Genomic DNA, 20,942 nt, shown 5'->3' with positions numbered 1-20,942 from the left:
CCCTACACAGCTGTCAGCAGCAATTCACTTCTGACCTGCAGCAATTATTTTCTATTAATAGGCCTTTTGAGATGATAAGTTGCCATTATTGACAAAGACAACTTGATCCTTCCACCCTTTACCACATGAGTAGCTCTGAATGAAAATAGTGCTATCGATGCCAATGAGATTATGTATGAGAACTAATAATGTTAGGCTGTATGTGCTTTGGTATGTAAACAAAGATTCATTCTGAATTAGATTGAGCCCACCCCAAAATACTTCAGCCTCTACTTGAACCTTGGTTCCTTGCCTGGAACACTTGCACGCTATTTCAAGTTTGCAGAGTCATCTTTGCTGAACAATTTATAAAGGGCAAATAAGTGCAGTTAAATATAAGCAAATAAAGCCATGCTGGAGGATATATTATTTACAATCAAATAAAGTAATCCAGAGGAAAATCTATATTTTGTGATATTTTTCAGACTCCAAAATATGTTGCATTTGGCATGGATAGTAAACCCCCCAAAATTCACTCTCATAAGTCGCTAAATTATACTTTAACCACATTTATGTTTTATTTCTTTGTGTAAAGCTAACAACCCAGAAAATCCACCTCATTTGTTTTCTTTTGTAGAATTATTTTTTTATTCCATTACAGAGCAGGGTTGAGATGGTTAATGGTGTACTGATGATCCACAGTGTGAATCTCTCAGATGCTGGAATGTACCAATGCTTAGCAGAAAATAAATATGGAACCATTTATGCCAGTGCTGAGTTGAAGATTTTGGGTGAGTAATGTCTGAACAGAATAGAATTGTTCTCTATTTTCTCTTTGATAATTACATGGCTCTATGATCTGTCATGAGAAAGAAAGAGATCCCATCTCTCCAACCTTAGCAGAAGTGGATAAAAATGATATAATTAAATTTGGCTGAGTTTTTCTTTTCCCTTTCTTTTATTTATGTGTAAATGGCTCCTTGGTTACCTAGGAGTTCAAGAGTACTTTTGCTAACACGGTGTTTTCTTTTTGAAGCTACTCATTTAGTTATGCTTTGTGAATTTTTCTTACTCAAGGCCAAATCCTGTATCTGGGACAATATCTATGAGGGAAATGATAATGGTCTGTTCAAAAGCACAGAAAAATCCTCTTTTCTTTCCAAAAAAACCAGTCCTAAGAACAAAAACCTCTTACTATGAAGAACATGAGAATATTTCAAGACAAGAAAAAGAAATCTCACATTTCATGGATTACACTATTAAAATCTGTTTTTCTGCACCGTTGTATCCCATTCTCTTTTAGAAATGCCCTTAATGATGTGATTAGTTTGCAACATATTAGCAGTCCCTTTAAAGTCACCTCATGAAGGCACAAGCATTAGTACTTTCCTATTTTAAGTTATAATGCCCAAATTAGAGTTTATTAGGAAATATGTATGGGTGATATTACATACTTACAAGATACAAAATAAAACAAACTGTCAAGATAATAGGCCCTTGACACTTTTATCAGTACTACACTTCTAGCATTGAACAGAAACATGGTGATATCATAGAATCATAGACAGTTAGAGTTGGAAGGCACCTCAGGAGGTCATCTAGTCCAACCCCCTGCTCAAGGCAGGACCATCCCAGCCAAGGTTTTGTCTAACTGGGTCTTAGAAACCTCTAAAGATGGAGATTCTACAGTCCCTCTGAGTAACCTTTTCCAGTCCTTTACTATCTTCCTAATGAGACAGTTTTTCCTAATATCAAATTTAAACTTCCCTTGCTGCAACTTGAGACCATTGCTCCTTGTGCTGTTGTCTGCCACCACTGAGAACAGTGTAGCTCCATCCTCTTTGTAACTACCCTTCATGTGGTTGAAGGCTGTTTTTAAATCCCCCCACAGGGCTATTAGGGATGAAAGAATGTTAAGGTTTTGGTTGAAATATGTAGCCAAAGTTCACTTGGTTCCTAATACTTCCAAAAAAAAAAAAGCCCTAAATAGATGTAGGGTTCACTTGTAAAGTTATCTGTGTATGATAAGAGGTCATTGGTTATACAAACACTGTACATTTCAAAATATGGGTTAGGCAAGGGTTTCTTAGGGTGATATCTGTTAGGAAGCCCTTGCCTCTTGCATAATTTCTGGACCACCACAGCTACAACATCCCTCTTACACTACCAAACTATAGGTTAGAAACTTAAAGTACCAGATTTACCTTAATCCAAGATGACTCTAAATTTAAGGTGACTGCCCCATAAATAGATTTTATACATCGAAATTGTATAAATTTGTCATTGTTTACAGATATAAAATCTAATTATCGTAGGGCCCTAGTTCAAGGCTGGAGTTGGAACTGTAGTAACCACGGCTCCCTGCCACCTTATGTTTGAATCCAAGATGATGGCCGTTTTTCCCTAGGTTAAATGGGGGAGAGGGGAGAAACGTATCTTGGATTCAAGTAAATCCACTATTGTTCCTGCAGACCCTTAGTCCTATGAGAAGTTTCAGTGAAGTCATTGGAATCATGCATGTGGGTAAGTCGTTTTAGGTTTGGTGATCCATGAAAATAAGCTGATTCAGGGTATTTGTATTAGTTTTTATTCACGACGGATCATAAATATTCTCTCAGGCTTTTCCAACCATTCTGCTTCCATGACCCTGCTTAGTATCAAACCATATGAGGTACATGATAGAAAAATAACTTTAAAAGAGTCAGTCAGACTTTTTGAGTCTCAGAAAAGATTTGATTTTGGTTCGGTCCCAGTATGGCATAAACAATTGACTTGATTTTTTTCTAGTCTAAACTGTAGACACTTTGAAAATGAATGAAGTCTTAAATATTTTAATCCTTCCTATTAAATTCTCAATTTTAAATACCTGGCTTTTGAGATACTATAAGGAAACAAATAGGCAAGTCAAGAATTAACAGATATGAGGGACTGTGGAATTTAAGAAAGCCTGAGAGTTTGGGCCATTGTCTCTAAAAACAGTTAATTTCATTGTAGATTTTCTCAAGCACCTCAGGATATCACAAGTAATATAACCTGACAGTGTTGATAAGAGTGATTTCTTACTATTTGATATATTGATTAAATTCTAGTTTATTCTATCTAGATTTGGATGATGTTTTAATGGTGCTTCTGTACAAATGTCATATGCTCTTTAATACAGTAATTTCCAAACCAAAATAAATGAAAATGGATGATAAACTCTCTGTTAGGGTTTATTGATCTAGAAGGCTCTGATTGTTTTTTCTAAAACTAACACTTTTCTTTTTAACAGCTTCAGCTCCCACTTTTCCACTAAATCAAATGAAGAAAACAATAATTGTTACCAGGGGCCAAGAAGTTGTCATTGAGTGCAAACCACAAGCCTCTCCAAAACCAACTATCACCTGGAAGAAAGGAGACAAAGCAGTAAGGGAGAATAAGAGGTCAGAAGCATGTTCAGTAAACTATTACTGCATTTACATTTCAATACAGTGGTTTCATATAGAAAGTACAACAGGTGATAGGTGAGCATATGCATCTGTGTGCAGCAGAGGTACTAGATGAGCTGATTAACTTAACAGTAGCAATGTTCTAAGACATTATATACATGCTAAGATCAAAACTCTGGTAGTTTAAAAAATGAAAATAAGGTGGGTTTTTTTGTTTTTGTTTTTGGGTTGTTTTTTCTATCCCCTGCTTTAATCATAGAGCTGCTGCATTTATGATGTAGAGGTGTTATACATCTTGTGGCTCAGAAGATGTAAAGTTTGTAGGCTGAACTTACTGTAGTGGTGACATAAGACCATCACATTTATTTATTTAATACACTTCTAATAGAAGATCTAAGTGAAGGTTATCAGCTTGTTAGCAATGGAAGCCTGCCTAAGGGTGCCTTGGAAAGCATTGCACAGAATAGCAATACCGTCACATTACAAGATTCAAGTGTACAGTACATCACGTCTGTCCACAGTGGCACATCTGCTTAGCAGACTGTGTTTGGTTAAGTAAATTCTGTCTGGCTTTATACTTTAAATGTAGTTGAAGCAGCTGCAGGTCAAACGGCAACTGTAATTGCATTACACAAGATAGCTCTTCTGCGCATTAGAGCGGTTTTGCCAGCCTTGACATGGAATTTAAAAATACACAATAATCTTTCTGGTAAAAATTTATGAATGGACCATTTAAATTGACTTGTATGGTATTAGACTGACAGGTAAAAGCAAGAACTTTTTTGTACTTTTATATAATAATGATGAAAGCTGTACAATTTATCTGTCCTAGTTAACTATTATCGCCATTTTGCTTAAGTGAATGTTGCTTTATCTTATCTTTGTGGCAACATAATCCCATGCTGTTTGTTTTGTTCTGAAAAAGAAAAGGGGGAACATTTTGTAGGATGTGGGTTCCTTTGGGAGGGATAAGGCAATATTATTAATTAATTGATATAACTTCAGAATAGTAGATTTTGAAAATATGAGATCATAGATATAGGCATGTTGTAATAGATGATCAACACCAGTGAAAGTGTTGATTGTAGAAGATACTACTAGAATTGCTCTCTCAATGCTATTTGTTGTTGAACTGCTACTGCAATCAACTCAAAAGAGATTTTTGTTTGGCTTGGAATTTTGTTTTACTAGGTTATAGTGTTTGTTCAGACCATGTTAATTAAGTGTGTGTGTGTGTGTGTGTGTGTGTGTGTGTGTCCTGACAACTGGCATTTTGTGTGTGTGCTTGTCTGTATGTGTGATGCCTTTTATTAAAGTCGGTATCAGTATCTTGTTAATAATAGCACAGTAGCAAGATGTTTTGAAAATGCAATATGTAGCTTTTTAGGATGTATCAAGACATACTTAGTGATTTGAGATTTCTGAAAATGTTGGAGACCTCTTCCCTTCGCCCTTGCAATATAGTTGTGAGGCATACTTTCCATGATATAACTGTAGCCAGATTATGCCCTCTGACTTCAGTAGAAGTGATTTATACCGCTGCGACTGAGAGAAAAACCAGGCCAATTACTACTGTTAGTGTAATGGAACCGGTTAGAGAAAAATGTGTTAATAAGTCAGAGGAAATGTGAGGGGAAAGTGGGGGGGGGGGAAGGGGAGGGGGGAGAAACAAGCAACAGATTCAATCTGTAAATTTTAATAGCATCACAAAAATAAAGATTGTACCCACTGGCCTACCTAATGTAGGCCTGCATATTATTCATGACTGAATTGAGGGAATTTATTAAGTATGGATGCTTATCTGATGTTTTCTCTAACTTAGGCCAGGTACAGACATTACATATAAACCAGTGCAAGTCTTTGGAAATCAGTCAAAACCTGTAAGTATACACAAGGTCAGCACACATAGACTGGCCTAAAATTGGTGGAACCCAGTCTAAGATAGACCTGGTTTGAAGTATACTCAAATCTAATTGATTTAGGTTAAGCCAGTGAATCGAACTTCTTTACCAGACCCCTCTAATTTCAAGTTAAATCGCTGTCCTCTGGCATGCCACCCTCTTACGTGGCCCCCTGCAACCCACCCTCACAGGGAGGTGTGCTAGAACTCGACCTGTACTGCTATGGCCAAACACCCAGCAGACCCAGTCCCCAAGTTCTCCCAGAGCCAAGCTAGCACAGACCTTCTCCTCAGCCCTGCCTTCGGCCATCTGTCAGTCACAGAGAGGCAGTTGGGGAGGAAGGGAGACCTCTGTGTCCCCTGCACAAGCCCTGGTACCTTGGGACCTCTGCACCTCATCACAAAGCACCCCACGGTGTGTACACACACACCTGACATTGAGCCCACACTCAGGCACAGTCCCACAGAGCCTGACCCTGGCTCCTGCACACCCAGCCAGGGACCACATCTGTACTTGGGCACAACCCCACAGAGCCTGACTCTGTCTCCCAGTCAGTGGCGATAGCCAGGTACCCTTCCACCCAGAGCCCAACATGGACCCCTCTCTGAGCAGAAGCCAGCGTGGTGACTCGCCTCTGGTGGGCAGGGAGACAGACCCATCAGGACCAGGCCTGGATGGAGGCAACCCTATGACCTCCACAGCTCCACCACAGACAGCAGATATCTGGGCCATAGGCACCTGGGGTACTGCAAGACTTATGTGGCTCACAGCTACAGTGCCCCCAACCTGCAGGCCTCATCCAGTGCAGGAAGCCTGTGTGCCCCCCTTGCCAAAGGGCAAATGTGTATACTGTTCGCTACCAATCTAACCTAGGTTGCATACAGAAAACCACATCATTTCTGCCTCAGGCTTTTTGAACATCTGTACTTAACCCTAATCTAGCTCTGGTGGAAAAATCTAACTAGGACAAGACATTGAGAGTTTTTATTTGGTGTCTGTTGGTTCTAGGTGAGAATATAGTAAGAACTGTGTTTTTCTTATTTATACATCTTGGTTTTGATTGTGCCTGGAAGGGGACGTGAAGTGACATGAAGATAAAAGGAGCTGATTGAATGTTTTCTAGCTTTAGAAAGATTTGGTTTCTGTTCAGTTTAACTCTCAGTCAATTTTTACACAAAGTCCATTTAGTTATTCCTGTCCATTTTGTTTACAACTAGAAGCAAAATCAGTTTCAAAGGAACTCACCTCTGACTTTGTACACAGTATTCCTAAAACAATATAGGTAGTCTGTTTGAAGAAGAGAAAAGAAGGACATCACATGAATAACTGATATGTTGGAAAAGAAATACCTTTATGGGGACAGGGACCATCTTTCCTGTGCTTTGTGCAACTTTTCTGGAAACTTATACAAGAGAAATTCCTACCATATACTTTTTTTAAAAGGGGGAAGAATTCCCTTATTTTGCTGATTGCTCTCAACTGTTCATCAGCTACTGCTAACCATCTCAGTGAAATCTCATGATTAACTCCTTTTTATAGAACAGTAAATGACTAGGGATTGATAAATGTATCTCAAAGAAATCACTAAGTAAACAGCAGCTGACCAGCGTCACAGTTTTCTTTGAGAAAATTAATATTGATTTGACATCTTGCCACATTATTTCTGCTGACATCTGCTCACCACTTCCAGGCTACATTGCTTCATTTTGGATTCCTCCATACTATCAGATACTCAAAAAACTGTAAGCACATCCCCACATGCAGGGGCATATGTTTTCCATGCCAAAATAGCAGCAGCTCAAATTTGTGCCCCTGCTTTTTGCCACTGAGCATGCCTCTGAACGTGGGGTTTGGTGTGGGGCAAATTGTCCCGGGTAGGGTGGGAGAAGATGGGCAGCATCTATGCTGGATCCAGCAGCCTTACTTGGGGTCTCAAGGGGCTCCCGGGGCAGCAGCAGCGCTGATCTGGCCACTCGAGTCTGTCCAGTATTCAGAGCATTGTTCTGGCCAGCCAGGCTCCATTTCTGGCAGCACACACTGCTGCCATATGTCTCTCACAACTTTTTTTAGCAATTTTTTTTTGTTTTGTTTTTTTTTGACACCAGGATGCCCCAGTGTCAGATTTTGGTGCCACGTTGCAAATTAGCCCAGTGAACAGGTGCATGTGCACCATGTACGGTTTGTGGCACCTGAAAGAGCTTTGAGGTACCACGAAACACACGTGCACTCATCTGGAGGCATCCTGTGGTGGCAAAATTACTCATTTTCATCTGCAACTGGCCAAAATTTTGCATTAATTCCTATCCATCTCATATCTGGCCAGAGTAATCTCTGCATTCAGAATTTAGCTGGCAATGGCTTATCTGGAACTCACTGTATGTGGAATGTAGCATGACACATTCAGAGTTCAGGAATGGTAAAATATACAGGAGCTATTTGCTTTGCAAAATAGCCCTTTTGCTTTATCTTCAAATGGGTTTCAAGTGAATACAGAATCCAACTCAATGTTTCAGCAGTGCTGGTATTCCAGCTCATATAAAGTGAAATCAGAGGGTTCTTTATGTCAATAACCACCAGTTTGTTAAAGTGCAAGGTGTTGGACTCACAGTTACCCTACTAAGCAAAAAAACAACTGTACTTCGTACTGTTTGGGATTTCCTAAAGATTTCCATTTATTAAGATTACTTGTACTAATATATGCTCACTTGTGGGCATGTGGTGTTCACAAATGAACCGTGACTGATAACCTATTCTTCTGTGATCATGGTTGCCCACAGCAAGTGTCATGATCACTAAATGCACTTCCATCAGAAATAAATGCAAAACTAATCTTTGATTTGCCTTTCCCTCAATAAGGTTTTAGCACTTTCAAAATAAAAATGAACAGATCAAGCTATTTCTCCAAGAGGCTGAAAAGGAAGAAAGAAAGAGAATGTTATAAATATATTTCTATTTTTAAATTATTGGAAGTCACTTGAATACAGTGATGATGAGTGCCATGTAAGTACAGAGATAAGTATTCATCCTAAATGCTTCTATTAATTATCTGAGAATCAGCTAAAAGAGGTTCCCATAATATGCTGATGGACTTGCTCAGATTGCATGATGGTATATGACAGGATTGTTACAAAGTATTATTCATAGTTCTTTGTATTCCAACTATTAATGTATACAGTTAGGCTTTAATTCAAAATAACTTTGTAAACATATTTGGGGGGTAAATGCACCTGAGGCTTAAAATTGAAGTTTGGTCTTTAGATTTGAAACAAATGTTGGCTAGAACTTAGGTTCTAAGGTTTGAAACCAAGGCATTGATTCTTATGACCTCTTCTTGCAAGATGTGGGATCATAAATTGTGATCTCTTGCAAAACCACTATTCTGAGATTTCTGACACATTTTAATATGATACATAACATGGGTCTTTTCTCATTTGTAAGATAAGTCTCACACAAAACTTTTTTCTAACCTGAAGGTATAATTCATGGAGACATCTAGATTGCTGCAACTGGTGATCCAGTTTGGTGCCTATTTCTAGTTAAAAGTAGATTGGTTCTAGTTTGTAAAGCTGCAGAAAAGAGTAAAACAGATGTTTTGTCAAACTTTTCAAGCATCCAGTACAGTTTGAAATACACAGTATAATGGCCTTGAATCTGCTGTCAGTTATATCAGAATAAATCATGAGTAACTCCATTAAAGTCAGAGATTAGATTTTGGCCAAATGTTATTTATAAATGCTTTAAAAACCTTTTGTGCAACCTTCTGTAAACCAAAGGTGTTTTCTAATGATTTATGACTTCACAAATTTTAGTAAGTCATTTCTCTATGTACTGTAATCTCTGTTTCATCACTTTTTTAAGGTCACCTACCTTTCTCCTCTAGATTTATTCTTGCGGTAGTGACTACAGCTGATGTTTAAACTGATATGCTTGGGGAATCATAGGTATTAAAAAGTGTCATAAGTCTTTGTTCATCTGTTTTTGTTCTCGCTCTTACATCCAAAATATTCTTCTCATTAAATTCATATTGGATTTTCACTCTAGTTCATTATTTCCTTTACATGGCAATTAATTATAGTTAAAATAATTCAGAAGCACTCTAGCAGTGCAAAAAATGCTATTAAGTCTCTATTATTACTTAATCAGCTCCTTAAGATATAGAAAACGGCAATTTTTCGCCACCAAGCAGATAACTTAGGGAAACAGTGGTTTTATTAGGAAAAATTTGCTCTGTTTGGTTTTGGGTTTATTTCTTTTACTTTTGAGGATGAATAATTAATAATGGAGACTTCTTCAGCCCTCTTTCTACAGCTGGATTTGTGGGTTTTTTCCTTTGACAATCACAGTATCAAGAAATTTCCAAATAAAAATGGAGGGCACAATATCTAAATGTTACCTCTAGAATAATGTTATGTGGCTTGTGAAAGAAATTAATAACTTAAAAAAAAATAAGGTTCAAAGTACCACAGCATTCACAATGTTTCCCCTAACTGCTACTGTTATATTTGATTAAGGGTGTCCTGAAAAAAAATTACTCCAATCTCAAGTGTGGCAGAGTGCTGCAAGGTTGGGAAGCATGGAATATATTGAGAACATAAAGGTATACCTTCACTGCCATTAACAGATTCAACCAAAAAGTAATTTTAGACTCTCATGTGAACATTTGCATATCTCACATCTTGTCCCCCTCTTTTGAAATGACAGTGACAGACATAATGCACAGACTGCATGCCTCTCAGATGGTTTGCATTTCCTTTCTGGGTAACATCAGTCACCTCCTGGATCTCTTGCCTGAGGATGCAGTGCTTCAACTACTATTTCAGGGTCATGTTTACATTTCTTTCCTAGGCAGTAGCTACCATTCCATTAAACACAGTCCTAATGCAGTGGCCTTTCTTCACCCATGTCGGATTCAGGCATCTCATCATCAGATGTAGGTTACCCGCTGTTGTTAGACCCTGGCAGTTCAGCATTGTTACTTTCTGGTGACATGTTACTGGTTGTCATGGTAGGTTGCAAAGCCAGTGGCTCAGCAAGTGGTGACACTTTAACTGCTGCTTCTTTACTCTGTTTGACTTTCACTCCTGTATCTTATAATTAGTCATGATGGTGCTAAACAGTTTTAGGCACTGCTTACACTTCATGCGACAAAGGACTTAGCCATCCACTCACAACTGCAAGCCTCCCTTAATGAAGTCCTTGGTTATCACCTGCCAATACTCTAATCATGTGTCAATACTCTTTTGCCTAGGAGTATCTATTCCCCTTGTCATTGCCTGGCTTAGCTGGTAATTTCTAACGTGTTTTTGCAAGTCTGGTTTGAATAAATCCAACCTTGACCTGAGATTGTGGCCCACATAAAGCACTACTAATAGATGGATGGTTCTACAAAATCAATGTGGAGCTATTGCCAGGAAATGGATGGCCATTCCTAGGGGTGCAACAGTGACAGTTTGAGCATATTCTGTACCTGTTGACATCTAGTACATCCCTTAATAAGGTGTCCTATTTTTTAGTTAAGACCAGGCCATCATAAAAAGCTTTGAGCTAGTGCCTTGTAACACTTGATCCATTGCCTGTTGCAACATAGCAGGAGGGGAGGTAATGTTAAACACTAGTCTATTATACTGGTATAAAACTTTTTTGCATGTTTGTAATAACATGCACAGGAAAGGGAGACAGATCTGATAAGGATTCCTGCGGCAGAATGGAGGGTGGAGGCTGGGACTAGCTAGATAAAGAGTAGCATAAGGAGCCAAATGGGAAAAACACTGGGTACATCTAAACAACACATGTACTTCGGAGTTGCCTAACTAGCTACTCAGTAAACAGCTTAGTATCTACAAATGCAGGGCTATTAGGCTGCAGGAATCTAATTAACTCCACCATCTGTTGGTACTTGTAAATAAAAATTCTAGCTTGTGGTGGGGCTTTTTACTCTGAAGCAATGCACTTGTAGACAATGATGGGGCTGGATGGGGCACGAGGGTGCTTCAATGTGGGTTCTGCCTGTGAGCTAGCCCCACATTGGAACACCCTCGTGCCCCAGCCAGCCCCTCTGCAGCATGTTGCCAGGGTTGGAGCAGCCCTCAGATGATGATGTGCTTTATAAAAATCCATGAAGAAATTCATTATTTTGTACTCATATCAGATTTTGAATTGCATAAAGTAAATAAAAGTAGGGCCATACATTGAACCATGAGAATACAACAATTGTTTTCATTAAAGAAACACACTAAATGAGACAGGGATCCTACCGCAAAAATAATAAGTGATTGAGTAAAGGCTGTGTCAGAGTGTATGTTCACAAAAGGGCCAAGTTAAGGTTGGAGAGGCAGATGTAATCTGTAATTCTGCATCACTTTGTAACATTGCTATTCTTCTAACATTGGGTATGTACATATGTGTGTGAGAGAAAGGTGCGGGAAAGAGGGAAAAGGAGAGAAAGATGTGGTATAATAAAAATTACTACATAGTTGTGTAGGATTGCAACATCCTCTAGCAAGATTCAAGGAGATTATAACTATTTTGTTGACTACACATCAACTGTTCTTAATAATAGTTTCAATCTGAAGCTAAAACCATTTAACAACAAAAGCAGAGATCCTATACACCCTGATTTTAGTCAAAGTCTGCTTTTGTTATCCAATTAGTTGAAGCACACTTTGCACTTAAATCTAAAAATAGGCTTATTCAAAAAGTCACAAATGGACAGGCTTTTATACTCATTTGGAGTTTCTGCTTCATTCATTTTTAGTGTTGACAGGTTCTTATTACAGCCTTGCTCTTCATCTACTGTATTTAAGGATCTGTCAATGTTTCCATTTCCATTGTAAGTGCTTATTTTAAAAGGTTTATAACTCAATTTTGGAAAGGAAAGGAAAGATCTGATTTCCTAGGAAACAGATGTTGCCTTTGTGCCACCATAAAAATATTTATTATGGCACAAAAGCCAAGCAAACAGATGGCTTCAAAATTTGTGGCTGCAACATAGTTGGTTTGGATTTGTCTACTATTTTATGGAAGATATCTGTTTGCTTTAAGGTGGGAAAGCACAGATGCTGTCCAGCCACCCAGGGCAGGCCCTCCCAGGGCTTTCAGGGCCCAAACCTACATGCCTTGGAAATTTCAATTCAGATTCCCATTTGGATAACGAAATCCCCATTCCTGAACCATGCAGGATTGGGCCCTTGAAGGCCCCAGACTGCCTGCCTAGCTTTCCCCATTTTCAGAGGCATACTTTGGAAATTCCACAGCAGGAGATTTCCTGATTGTGTATCATGCTACCTAGTGCCCCTACTCATAGTTTCTTTGCAAACAGAGAAACCTTTGGTTTTCTCAATTGCAGAGGTACCCCCAAGAATTCCCCAGGTGCTTCTCTGCTAGTGGGAAAACCTGGGGTTCTCCATTTGCAGATCCACACCCTGAGTGTCATCCAGCAGGATCAGGGCCCAGCCAAGCCCAGGAGTGGCAGTGGCTCAACCTTGGGGGACAACAAGGGGACATATGTTTCACCCAGTCCCAGGATGGCTGAAGTGCTTCATTTGGCAATGTCTATTTATACCCTAAGTAATTCAATTTAAACAATGTTTTTGCCATTTTATGTGATACGTTATATTTAAAAAAGCTGTATACTATACATATAAACATACACATATATACATATATGCACACATATGTATTACAGATAGATTATGTATGTATGTATGTGTGTGTACACACACACACACACACACACACACACACACACACACACACTGACAGCTTCCTCACTGTTATAGGTGCAACTGACATATGCTACAAGGAGGTTCGACCCCTTGTGTCTTTGGCATGCCATGCTAATTTATACTGAAAATTGCCAGGTTTTTTGTAAATGTATCTGTACATTTACAGGTTTTTTGTAAATCTATCTCAAAAATTGGAGAAAATTCAGCAAGCTGTTTTGGTTTTAGAAGTCAATAAGTAATTACCATGAATTGTAATTTTGATTCTGATATAAAGCATACCCAAATATGTATTTTTATAAATGTATTTGACGACAATGCACTTGTCCATTCTTTTTTAAAATATTCCATTCATCCATATGGTAAGTGTCTGCCTTTACACATATACTACAGTGCCTCCATGGTCACTGCTTAACCTTACTTTTCCATCAGCTAAATTTCCCTGTTTGTTTCCTGAGTCCAGTTTTTTTCCTCAGTTATTGGATAGAAGCAAAAACAATGCTACATCTCCCCAGAGAAGATAAAGCTGCAGAACTCAATGATTCTAAGCTGCCAATTATCACAAGGCACTCGATTTGTAGTGCTGTATTATACCTCCAGATTCAGCCTCTGCTTCTCAAGCTAATTACCAGTTGAGCTAACAGTTCATAAATTCTGTTTCTAACTATGGTTCATTTCCTGCAGTTGCTATAAATGGTTACCCAGGCTCTTGTGTGTGCACCACATAGGCAGAACTTAAACAAGTCATTAGTTACTTAAAGGCTTTTCTTTGCTTAAGGCCCCCCTGACTATGACTTTCAGCTTAATTTGTCCTTAATAGAAACTACATCTTAAGTTCCTGGGAATTCAAGCATCTAACTACATGCTACCAACTGATCCCCGTACCCCCAAGTGACACTTTAAAGATCATAAAATAGTGAAGAGAAAAGTTGCTGAGGACATTTAGAAAAGACATTTCATGACAGAAATTCTTATCTTCCTGGGAGAGTTCAACACTTTTCACTTTTTGCATAAATCGTGGTCTAATTTAGCTCTGGCAGACTTAGAATGTAAATTAGAGATCTGGTTATAAATTAAAGAAGCAAAACATTGATAACCTTGATTATGCCATAAAAACAAGCAGCAAAATCATCTCTTAGCTAGAAAGATATCTTTGTTCCAGAGCAACACTCTTGTGTTTCATGGTTTCGTTATATCGGATAAAAATTTTGATCATAGAGGTTAGGTACAGACAGTCAAAAAGCCCAAGCCAGAATTGATTCAGTCTGTGCAGATTAGTCTAAACTGCACAGAATAAATTGAAACAGAAGTGAACAGACATTTACCTTTGGTTCAGGATATGCAGCCTCATATCTGCAGTGGCTTAGGCCAGAAGCTGGGGGGTACTAAAGCATGACTTTCTGCCTGTATGTTCACTTCCTCTTCCTGCTGCCCCTGAGGTCTCTGGGATTTGCAGTCCAGATTACAGCAGCAGGATGCTGCAAGGTTGCTTATCACTTCCTCTTCCTGCTTCCATGTGCCTCTGGGATTTGCAGTCCACAGTTGCAGCCTACAGTAAAGTTGAGTGGATGGAGGGATGTTTAACCCAGCTCCCTGGACACAGACACCCGCCAGGGTTTGCCTGGGGAAGTGGGGGCATTCCGCCCATAGACTGGGCTGTATCCCCCAGCTGGGCTTGCTCCCCCCCTCCTCCCCCCACACACACACACTTGTCTGCCAGCCCTCACTGCTCTAGCTAGGGAGCAGAGGGAGGGGACCAGCCTTTCTCTCTGGAACAGGTGCCACAGCCCAGCCTAGGGCTAGAAAGCATGCTGGGATGCTGGGGGACTGTGATTTAACTTAAACTAGGAAGGAGTCTAGGACAGAAGTTTCATAAACAGGTTTGACCCAAATCAGTTAAGTCTAATACTACATTCAGCCAAATTTATCTTACACCAATTTCAGTCATTTTGAAACTGGTTTATGTGCACTGAGCTTATGTTCTGTTACAAGTTTAAACAAGTTTCTGATTACTTAAACCGGTTTATGTATAACTTCTGTCCCTAGCCATAGTGATTTGGTCTGTGCTCTTAATTCTTATTGTGATGGCAAAATCTTACTTGTTAAGGGAGAATTAAAAAATAAATGTGAAATCCATCCACATTTTTTTAGTTTAATTCCTATTTGTTCAAGCCATTTGCCACTCTTGCAACAGTTAATTCCAGGGCACATACAACAGACAGACACAAAACAAAAAAAAGGGAATATAGAATAGTAGTTGAAGCAATTAACTCCATCTTCTCTGGCTGGCAGTCCCTTTCGGTCCTGATCTCACAGCTCTTGTTGGATTTCATTCTAGATAGCTGCTCTCAAAGGTGTTGACAGAAGTAACAATATTTGTAGTTAACTCCTCATCTCTGACATTCACTGCATGTTTTGAAAAAATGTTAGGCAATGCTAAAGTTCTTCATTTACAGACAGTTTGGAGGATAGTCATTAGATTCATTTCAGAAGAGATACAGAGTGCCTTAGGAGAGAAAGCAAAAGCCCTTTTTTTTTTTCATCTATGCTATACTTATTTGATCTTGGGTAAGTCCCTCACCTCCTTGTTTCTGTTGTTTCTGACTTAATGTTTGCTCAAGTGCCCATAACCACATGAGTCTTCTCATACCCTAGCACTAAGTGTGCACACCCAGCTTGGAGCTTATATAACATTTTGTATATACATGAGAGTTCAATATATGCGCCACCAAACTCAATTTCCAATAGAGAAAACTCTGCTGGAGGCCATTCTTTCTTGGTTTGACATAAATGCAATGTGGTGTTGTGTCCCCTTCAGTGGAGCATCACCTACTGCATCAGGAATTTCTGGACTTTTATTTTCCTTTGAGATGAGGTTGATTCTAGATCTAGAATTACTGAACTGGATTTGGACTAGAGTTGTTATAAATTTCGCACCCTCTGTGCCATACACTGACCATGTCTACACAAGACACTGACTGAGCAGTAGCCCAATACTACTGTGCAGTAGGATTGTGTGACAAAAACTGTGATATGATGATACTGTGCAGTAGTGTTAGGCTACTGTGCAGTAGCATCACCAAAAAAGCATACACCGGCACTACTATACAGTAACTCAGGTTACTGCACATTTATTTAGTACTTGTATAAACTGTCAGCCAAGCACCTTTCCCAAGCATTAATTCGCTTCATTTTTAAAGGGGCACAGTTAGCCTCAGTGTTACATTTCTTTGTGAAAGGCATGTGCCAACTTTTATTATAAGACAAAACTTAGATCACTGGGACACAAGCGGGGAGTATCCTTCAGTGCCAAACCTCTACAACAACCTCTGCTGTTTGATCAGTGAGAACAAGCTGATATGTGCAAAGGGGCCAACTTCTTGATTCAAGGTACCTCAGTTCCACCTATCTCACCCAGGCCTTGCCAGTGCTAGTACAAAGATATTTTGCCAACTGAAAAAAATCACACCTTTGTCCAGCTTGTGCAAGAAGGTATAGGTCTTCAATCATATAGTGACTAGCCTGGGTTTACCAAAATGCTCTGAAATTACACGTACCTCAGATAACAGCAAAAAGACTTATTACAGAAACAAGAGAAATCAGAAAAATTAGTAACTGTATATTGAAGACAGACAGAGTTGTAAAACAAAGTAAACAAAAATGCTATAAGAACTATAATGTGATCTTACCCTCGGTTGCTCTACTGACTATAAAGCAGTTGCTGGTTCTAATCAGCCAAAGTTCCTGCAAGCAGCCTGTCTGCTTATACTGCCCAGACTTTGCCAAGTAGGGGACCAAGGGCCATGTCTCATGTTATACTTAGGATATTCTGTCTACACTTAAACATGAACATCCATAAGTTCAAGAAGTAAAACACATGCTAAGTGCATTGTATTATAGCAAAGTTACAACTTTTTGCAGGAGGTGTAACTCCACATGGTACTAAATAACATATATTCAGTTATTGTCAGACTGCTTCATGGAGATAATGCATGTTCAAGATTGCTTTGAGGTTCTGGGGAGTCTTGAACTAGCACCTGTGTAGCACCAGGGCTGGGGCCAGCAGTCAGAGGCATCCCATGCAATAAGGCCCTATGCCCTCCAAGACCATGGATCTTTAGATCCCAAATTACTCCCAGAGCAGCTCTTAAATACCCATTCTTACCTGCACCTCTGTGCAGTTCTACTGAATTCTTGTGCCAGATATCTTCATGCCAGACATATATCTGATTGGGTCAGGCATGCTTCCTGATCCAATTATAACTAGATACTATTTATATCTTTGTAGACAACGAAATTATTAATCCATAATAATGGGTGAATTACAGTTCTTCACTTCTCTCCAGAAAGGTTTTGATTAGACTTTTCTCCAATTAACACCTTTTTCCTTTACAATATAAATGACTGTTGTCTGTTTGAAGATGAGTTTGGGGTCATATAAGCACCAAATCATTTGTCTGAACAAAATGCAGATGTCTCAGAGATGTGAATTCTCAATGATTTTTCTTCCTAAGGTGGCCAGACACTGTTTCTCTTAGGTAAGAATAGCTTTTATCCTGATGGCTAATCAGAAATCATTTGACTGGATTATATGAGATACTTATAAAATACAAAAGTACATTGACATCAAATACTGTAGTCTATGCAAACATAAAAATGATACGACTGAAAACAGCTTAACATTAGCTATCAATAGATATCAAACGCCATGGGTGCATCTACACGTGTCGCTAAGATGCCATTGTTTCTGTGCTTAGATTTAGTACTTCCCTTTAGAAGTACTAAATCATGGTGCAATAACAGCCCGTACTGTGTCGTATGCATGGTGCATGTATATTTTTAGTAGCTACTTTGCCATAGAGGCACGCTATACCGGCGGCCATGTCACTATGGCTAAGTAGCTGCTAGTCACATGTAGACACCCACGGACACTACATCACCATAGTGCATTGCAACGGTGATATAGCATCACATGTGGATGCACCCTATGTTAGCAAATCTAATTCAGGAAAATATATATTTATGACATATCATGAGCACCCCAAAATATTCCTATTCTTGGTGTGAGTCAATGGCAATCTCTATTATTGCAAAGGACAAGATTTTTTTTCTTTTGCTTATTTATTTTATTGATTTGACAGAACCAGGAATATCTTAAGTTTGTTTTGACTGATTATTAGTTGTATTGCTTACAGACACTGCTATAAGGATAGAAGTCTCCTGCCCTTCTTTTGTCTAATTTTTCATGTTCCGAAAATTTTGATTGAATGGTTCCCTTCAGTATGGCAGAGGAAAAGTACATTTCCTATTAACTTGGATCTAATCTAGTTATTTAAGCCATTGCAAATAAAAACTATTATTCTAGGCTCGTGGTGTTTCACACATTGTAGTTATGTCTGTGAAAATTGCAGGAATTGTGGATGAAGTCCTGGATCCATTGTAATCAATGGTAAAATTTCTACTGGTTTTCATACCTTTGGGATTTCAATTCTGTATCTCTATGGCCCTTTCAAAGCTCCTTGTTAGACAGTTCTTTTGCTACTGCTGGTACAACAAATGATAGATGAGGATAGAAATGCTGCAGAGAAAAAAATCCTAAATTAAAAAAAACCCCTCATACATAACGGTCTGCCATAGTACTCAGGTTAATGTTGATTGGAGGCTTTTTATTATTATTTAGAACAAAAAAAGCAAAAGGGGAAAATTCATTTATAAAATCAAAATATTTACAGTTTGTTATCAGCTATGAATGTCATTAATGTATTGTTTTCTCCCAGATTATTAATAAAAATATTAGGTAAAACTGAGCCAAACAATTCCTGCTTCACTTCACCCAACGCTTAAAACTCAGCATGATACGATGCCTTTTTTATTATCTGTCCTTCAGAGTGCTGTCTATTAACATAAAGGTCAATAGTTTTTTGCAGTGAGCTTACAGGAATGGCTCTTATCTCTGTGGCAAGTTCACAGTGAAACTAATCAACCTAAAGCTGAAAAATATGAGATCTACAATATATCATGGTATCAGTATATTAACTATGCTAAGCCTTATTAAAACATCCCTAAAAAATTAAAAATGTACAGATTCCAGTCAAAATTTCTATAAGATCTATGAGGAAAGTTATTTTCAGGTCTGCTTGCTGCAGGGCACACTGTGTAAAACTGCTTCATCACATTGTCTGAAAGTGTTGGAAGTGATGATATGGTGCCATACAGGATGATGGTGTAAGTCAGGTAACACAGTAACAGGAAAAATGTGCTTTTTTAGGCTGTTAGGTGCTTGATGTAGCATCCAAAATCCCCTTTATTTTCACAACGCTCTTGGAGTCATCCTAGCACAAAGGTTCTCTGCTCTCCTCATCCTGATTCAGTAGAAATCACCCCCTTTTTCGGTATGCTGTGAACCCCCCCACCCCTTAGTGATTGCTTTGGGTGAATAAAACATTTTCAAGGATATTTATTTTTAGTCTTCTCTTTATTTTATCCTTCACCCCCTCTTTCTGTGTTGTGAACTAATATCCAACAAACATTTTCCTGATTCTGGTTTTGCTTCCTTATACCTTCTGGGCATGTCTAAATGTGTTTCTTTGGTGACGTTGTTACTGCGCCATGATTTAGTACTTCCTTTTGGAAGTACTGAATCACAGTGTGATAACACCCCATACTGTGCCGTACACATGGCGCACGGTTATTTTTAGCAGCTACTTCGCTGTAGCAGCGCACTATACCGGGGACCATGTCACTACAGCAAAGTGGCTGCTGGTCATATGTAGACACCCGTAGACACTACATCACCATAGCGCATTGCTACAGTGACATAGTATCTCATGTAGATGTGCCATCTTTGTATCTAAACTTATTGGTTCAGGCTATGCAGCTTAGACTAATTTGTGAAGATTGTCAGCCTTGGGTTTTGTGTCTGTACTTAGCTTAGGAGATGGCACATCTACGCATGATACTATATCACTGTAGCAATGTGCTACAGTGATGTAGTATGTGCAGGTGTCTACATGTGACCAGCTGCAGCTTTTCCCTTTCCCCCCTGCTCTCAGTCAGCGGGGGCACCTTTTCTCACCAGTGGCAAGCCCATCCCTCAAGGCAGTCACTGTTCAACCCCACCCCCTGAGGCTTGATAAGCTGGGGAGAGCCGAAGATTGGGGGCTTTTCTCCCCCAGCCACCTAGTCTGGGAAAGGCTGCTGGAGACACCTTACCCCCATGAGCACTGAATCTGTCCAGGCAGGAAGTCACTGCCAGACCCCCACTCCCTTCTCCACTGCAGGGAGCACGGGAGAGCCATGGTTGGCCCCAGACATGACTGGGATTCAGCAGTGCCCTGTGCTCGGAGCCAGTAGGCAGCCTCATCAGTTTCAATGAGCCACAGTTGCCTGCAGCTAATTTAAATCTTCCGACAGCTGCTCCAGGTGTTGTGGAGGCCGGCCAGACAGGTCTCAGAGCAGGGACAGGTCTAGGAGTGGAGGATGGGGAAGGTTGGGGGGAACAAGCCTGGGGGCCAGAGCGGGGCAGGATAGGGTCCAGAGGCTGAGCTTGCTGCATTGGGAGGGTAGGTCACATGGGATCATGGCCAGGGTATGGTGGGCAGGTCTTGAATGAAATCATTAACCCTTGAATAGGCCTGGCTGGCTAGCCATCGAATGTCTGGGTGTGCTGCTGATTGCAATACATACGCATAGTGCACAGCACAGTGCCCTTGCCATCCTGATCAACGGCTGGGATGCAGGGGCCATCAGTCAGCATCACCTGCACTCCCAATGCCTAGCTAGCAAGGTTATGACCTCCAAGCTAGGGCTCAGAGATACACTAAGCCAAGAACCCCTCCGAAAGCTGCAAGTCCTCCCTCAAGGCCCCATCCACCACCTTTCCAAGCTCTCAAACACAACACCAGTCAAGCACC

At 39.7% G+C, this 20,942-nt stretch overlaps 1 protein-coding gene across 1 annotated transcript in view; it reads left to right on the top strand.

The window, feature by feature from the left end:
- CNTN5 (contactin 5) overlaps window positions 1-20,942 on the top strand; it is a 923,854-nt gene that overhangs the window by 689,631 nt on the left and 213,281 nt on the right. The window contains exons 13-14 of the mRNA XM_006027993.1: window positions 641-770; window positions 3,251-3,401. Of these exons, the coding sequence (XP_006028055.1) occupies window positions 641-770; window positions 3,251-3,401 (281 nt within the window). The remainder of the gene's footprint in view (window positions 1-640; window positions 771-3,250; window positions 3,402-20,942) is intronic.

This window comes from Alligator sinensis, unplaced genomic scaffold, assembly GCF_000455745.1.
Source record: "Alligator sinensis unplaced genomic scaffold, ASM45574v1 scaffold18_2, whole genome shotgun sequence".
Classification (NCBI taxonomy): domain Eukaryota; kingdom Metazoa; phylum Chordata; order Crocodylia; family Alligatoridae; genus Alligator; species Alligator sinensis.
Note: the sequence above shows the minus strand (reverse complement) of the source record. Positions and strands in the feature narration are given on the sequence as shown.